The following is a 4,221-nucleotide window of genomic DNA, read 5'->3' as shown; positions in this document are numbered from 1 at the left end:
CCTGCCTCCCATTATTCTCGGCCTGGTTCAAAGGAGCATTAGGGAATGCAGTGAGGTTCTTCACGATGAACACAAAGAAACTCGGTGAAAACCCAAGAAGTCATAGCAGGACAAGATCATTCAGCCCCTCATGTAAGCCTTGTCATTCAATAAGACCATGATTAATCCCAGCGTTAACTCCACATCTCCGCATCAAATGTCAACTCTACCTTGATTATGCTTAGTGTTTGTGCCCCCACAGCCATGTTGGGTAGGGAATTCCAAAGATTCAGCATCCTCTGGTTTGGGATATTTCACTTCATCCCAATTCTAAAAGGCCATCTCCATGTTCTGAATGTTTGGCCCTTTGTGGGACAGCGATGTTGATGGGAGGATTGAAGCCACATTCAAACTGAGCCCCAGTTGCACAAATCAGCATTTTCTGCAGAAGAACAAGCAGGAGGAACCAACTAATTAGTGTCACGTTACAGAAGAATATTATTAGAATTCCTGGTAACTCGCTTCTCTCAATATAAAAGGGGGTAGAGGAACCTAACTGAGGAACAGAACATCGACTTCTTTCACTCAAACCCAGAGTGCAGTTTTACACAAGATTCCTTCTTGTGGAATTTAGCTCTGAGAGAATAAGGTAGAGGAGTGGGAGTGAATCTGATCACCCATTTACCAAACAGGTGATGAAGCTTACTCTGTACATTCTGCCCATGGGGTTTAGTGGTCCCGTCTGGTTCCTGATCTTGGCAATCGCCTATCCTGGGACAGTGCAGGGGAAAGTGGTTGATAATTTCCAGCCATGTCAGCAGTTCTTCAAGGACGGGATTGCGCCCCAGGGATTTGAAAATGAGGAAAACAAGGACAGCATGGTCAAGATCTGCCAGATGTACAAGAACGCCTATCACTTTGCCACCTTGTACCGGACGGACCTGCGGATCCCAGTCTATTCTGCCTACAGTTATACCAACTCCAATCCAAAACCTAAAACTTGCAGACCTCTCAAATGGTTTATTGAGCCTCAGGTAAGAGCAACTGGTCAGGTCTGTGCCCATTGGCATTCTCTTTGTTTGTGTGTTATGCATTTGGTAAGTTTCAATGAAATCATCTTCTAAACTCCAGTGAGTACAGGTTGCTGAGCCTTCAAACTCCCCTCAAAGGTTAAACTAATCATCCTAGGGATCATTCTCACATGCCAGCAAATCCTTCCTCAGATATGGGGCCCCAAACTGCTCACAATATTCGAAATCAGGTCTGACCAGCGCCTGGTCACAAAACCACCTGGTTCAGTGCTGCAGGATTCGATATAGAAACAGCGACTTTCCTTGATTTTGTCAGGTGCTGGTGCCAGCAATGATGTCTGAAGTCAGGTGTGAAAGGACACAAAGACTGAACCAAGATTAGCCACAGGCATCAATACTGGATGAGTCAAAGCACCCAGCGCAAGATTCCACAAACGATCTGAGGCAAGATTTGAATCGTGCGTGTGTTTCCATGAACTGTGAACAGTTTTAGGCCCCCTTCATTCATGGCTGACCATGACTGAACTATGAACCGTATAACTCGGAAAGAGTCGGTATGAGCAGTATAGGGAGGTTTCACGGCAGTCGGGTCACGACCCATGACCCGTACTGTTGCTACGCTACTACAAATGGATTACACGCGATGAACTGCAGGTAGGCACTTACCATTGTTTCCAGCATAGCGGGCCCGTTAAAACCCGCTGAAATTGTCAATTTTTGCGCTGTAAATAATTATGGAAATCGGGATAAGCGTGTGAGACATTTAGCATACTTCAGAATTCCAAAAGTGAGGAGACATGACGGTAGATAGAAACAAGAGCTGAAGGGGACAACAACAGCCAGAGTGTTTGGCGAACATTGGCCGTTTGCTCACTGCATTTCATCAAGTAAGGTATTATTTGTGTTTTTTCTTGATTCCTTTGGCATCTAAAAAGTTTCAGAAGTGATAAATCTGGCTGTAATTTTTTAATCGCCCATGGTTCTCGTGGGTTTTACATACAAAATGAAAACGCATCTGAAGAAAGTTTTACAGCCAGATTTATCACTTCTGAGAATTTTTAGATACCAAAGTAATCAAGAAAAAACACAAATAATGCCTTACTTGATGAAATGCAGTGAACAAACGCGATAATTCCCAATATTTTCAATGTTTACCAAGCACTTTAGCTGCTGTAGTCCCTTCAGTTCTCGCTTCTCTATACCTTCATTTCGCTTCACGTTTGGAATTCTAAAGTTGGGTACATGTCTCTCACACTTACCCCGACTCCCACAATTTTTTTCAGCGCAAAAATTCAACATTTCGGCGGTTTTTAACAGGTAGGAAAGTACGCGTTTCTGGCATTAATAACATGTACCGGAAGTGACGGATGTCTTCCAGTTGGATTTAGCGGCTCCGTGCATCGAGCCCTATGACCCAATGACCTTTCGTGCAACCACCCTATAACTCGAACCGGGATCTCCGGCGCTGTGAGACAGCAGCTCTATATGCTGCACCAGCACGTCGATCAAATAATATACAAAGTATAATTACAAAGTAATAATAAATGTAATTCTTATAAGGATTACCTTTAGCTTTCATTCAGCTTTAATTGACCACCTATTTTCCCTCCACGAGCAATTTTATCCATAACAGTTGATCCAGGAACTGATGTTAATTGAGATCTCTCACTTGCTGATTATATTAATATTTCAAATACTGTACACTAATCTCTGTTGGTTTTAGATTGAAAATTGTACCTACGACCAAAATATGCAGATAATCAAATTAGACACCAGTGACAAACAGGCATTGGATTCAGATTACGAGAGATCAGGTTACCAGCGAGGGCATCTGTACCCGTTTTCCTTCAACCATCAAGAGAGTGCAACAGCCAGCTGCACCCTCACTAATGCCGTTCCCGAGAAACAAAGAGCCAACGTGAAATGGTATCATTACACTGAGAAAGTCGTGAAGGGATTGACACAAACATGCCATAACACCGGCCGTCGCATGTACCTGGTTACAGGCTCTGACGATTACAATCATGGGAATATTAAAAATAGGGTTAAAATACCCGGGCTGATCTGGACGGCAGCTTGCTGCACGGTGCCCAGGAACCAGAACGATCGCTTCCTGGCTGAAGAGGTGGAAGCAACCCGAAATCCACAAACTACCAACGGAGATTTCTCCATTGCGTTCATGGGAACGCTATTTCCGGATTTGAACATTGTCAACGTGTCGGTGTCGACTCTGCAGAGTAGGCTGAATGCGAGTATCTTCAACGAGTGCAAAGAGGCAACCAGAGAAATCTATGAAGAGGTGCAACGTTTGCTCAGCGAATAACGCGCGTCAACAGATGGCAACGTGCGCGGCAGCCTCGCCAGCAGTGTGTCAGTCATTTTTTGTATGTCTAATGTATGTGAAATGCATATCGGTATGTTTTATGTGGGGGTGGTGTGGGGGGGGGGGGGGGGGGGGGGGGGGGGGGGGTGTGGGGTGGTGGGGGGTGGGGGGGTGGGGTGGGGGGGGTGGGGGTGATGGGGGGGGGGGGAGGGGAGGCCTGAACAAAAGGAGGAAGACTGACTGAACTTTATTGCCTTCCATCACAGTGCTCACTGTGGTGGATGTTTATGTTAAGTTCTATCATTCCTTTTAATTGTGTGGTGTTATTTTAATTGTATGGCTGCATGGTAACTGAAATATCACTGTACCTTAAGTGGTGCATGTGACAATAAATGTGACTCTGAATCTGACAAATCTGAATCTGAATCTGAATCTGAAATAATAAAAGGCGTCAGAAAGGGACAAAAAAACATGCGGGATTTTGTGAGCCACTGAGAAAGAGGAAACACACGAGCGGCTCACAACAAGCGGCTTATTGTAGCCGGTGGTTTGTTAGCTGGATCACACAGAACCTTGAAGACTTGATGGGTCGAATGGTCTTCCTTCTCCTGCTGCAACCTTCCTGTAGTCCTGTTGCATTCACCTACTCTCTTTAACTTCAAGTAGCCCTTGTTTCCCCTCTCTCTCCATCCCTCCCCCATCCTAGTTCACCGATCACTCTGATTAAAAAGTTATCTTTATTTGCCTCCTTGTCACCTCCCCGTAGCAAACAATGATCCATTCTACATTTTCCTTGTACCCCCTCCCCTTTGATGTCTCGTTTTCACATATCATCATTCCATATCTGTGTGTCTCCCTCTCCCCTGATGCAGTCTGAAGAAGGGTCTG

At 45.0% G+C, this 4,221-nt stretch overlaps 1 protein-coding gene across 1 annotated transcript; it reads left to right on the top strand.

Annotated features, from left to right (window-relative positions):
- Nucleotides 1-519: 519 nt before the first annotated feature.
- LOC129699430 (endonuclease domain-containing 1 protein-like) lies at nt 520-3,433 on the top strand. Its single transcript, XM_055639200.1, has 2 exons — nt 520-1,013; nt 2,734-3,433. Exons 1-2 carry the CDS (start codon nt 675-677, stop codon nt 3,331-3,333), a joined length of 939 nt encoding a protein of 312 aa, XP_055495175.1. The 5' UTR covers nt 520-674; the 3' UTR covers nt 3,334-3,433.
- Nucleotides 3,434-4,221: the final 788 nt, after the last annotated feature.

This window comes from Leucoraja erinacea, chromosome 8 (assembly GCF_028641065.1).
Source record: "Leucoraja erinacea ecotype New England chromosome 8, Leri_hhj_1, whole genome shotgun sequence".
Taxonomy (NCBI): Eukaryota; Metazoa; Chordata; class Chondrichthyes; order Rajiformes; family Rajidae; genus Leucoraja; species Leucoraja erinaceus.
This window is presented reverse-complemented; position numbering and strand designations above follow the sequence as displayed.

Excerpts from the sequence above, each read along its gene's own strand:
- LOC129699430 (XM_055639200.1), top strand. The coding sequence starts at position 675 with ATGAAGCTTACTCTGTACATTCTGCCCATGGGGTTTAGTGGTCCCGTC. Across the intron at positions 1,014-2,733 it reads AATGGTTTATTGAGCCTCAG|ATTGAAAATTGTACCTACGA; the intron begins GTAAGAGCAACT and ends TGTTGGTTTTAG.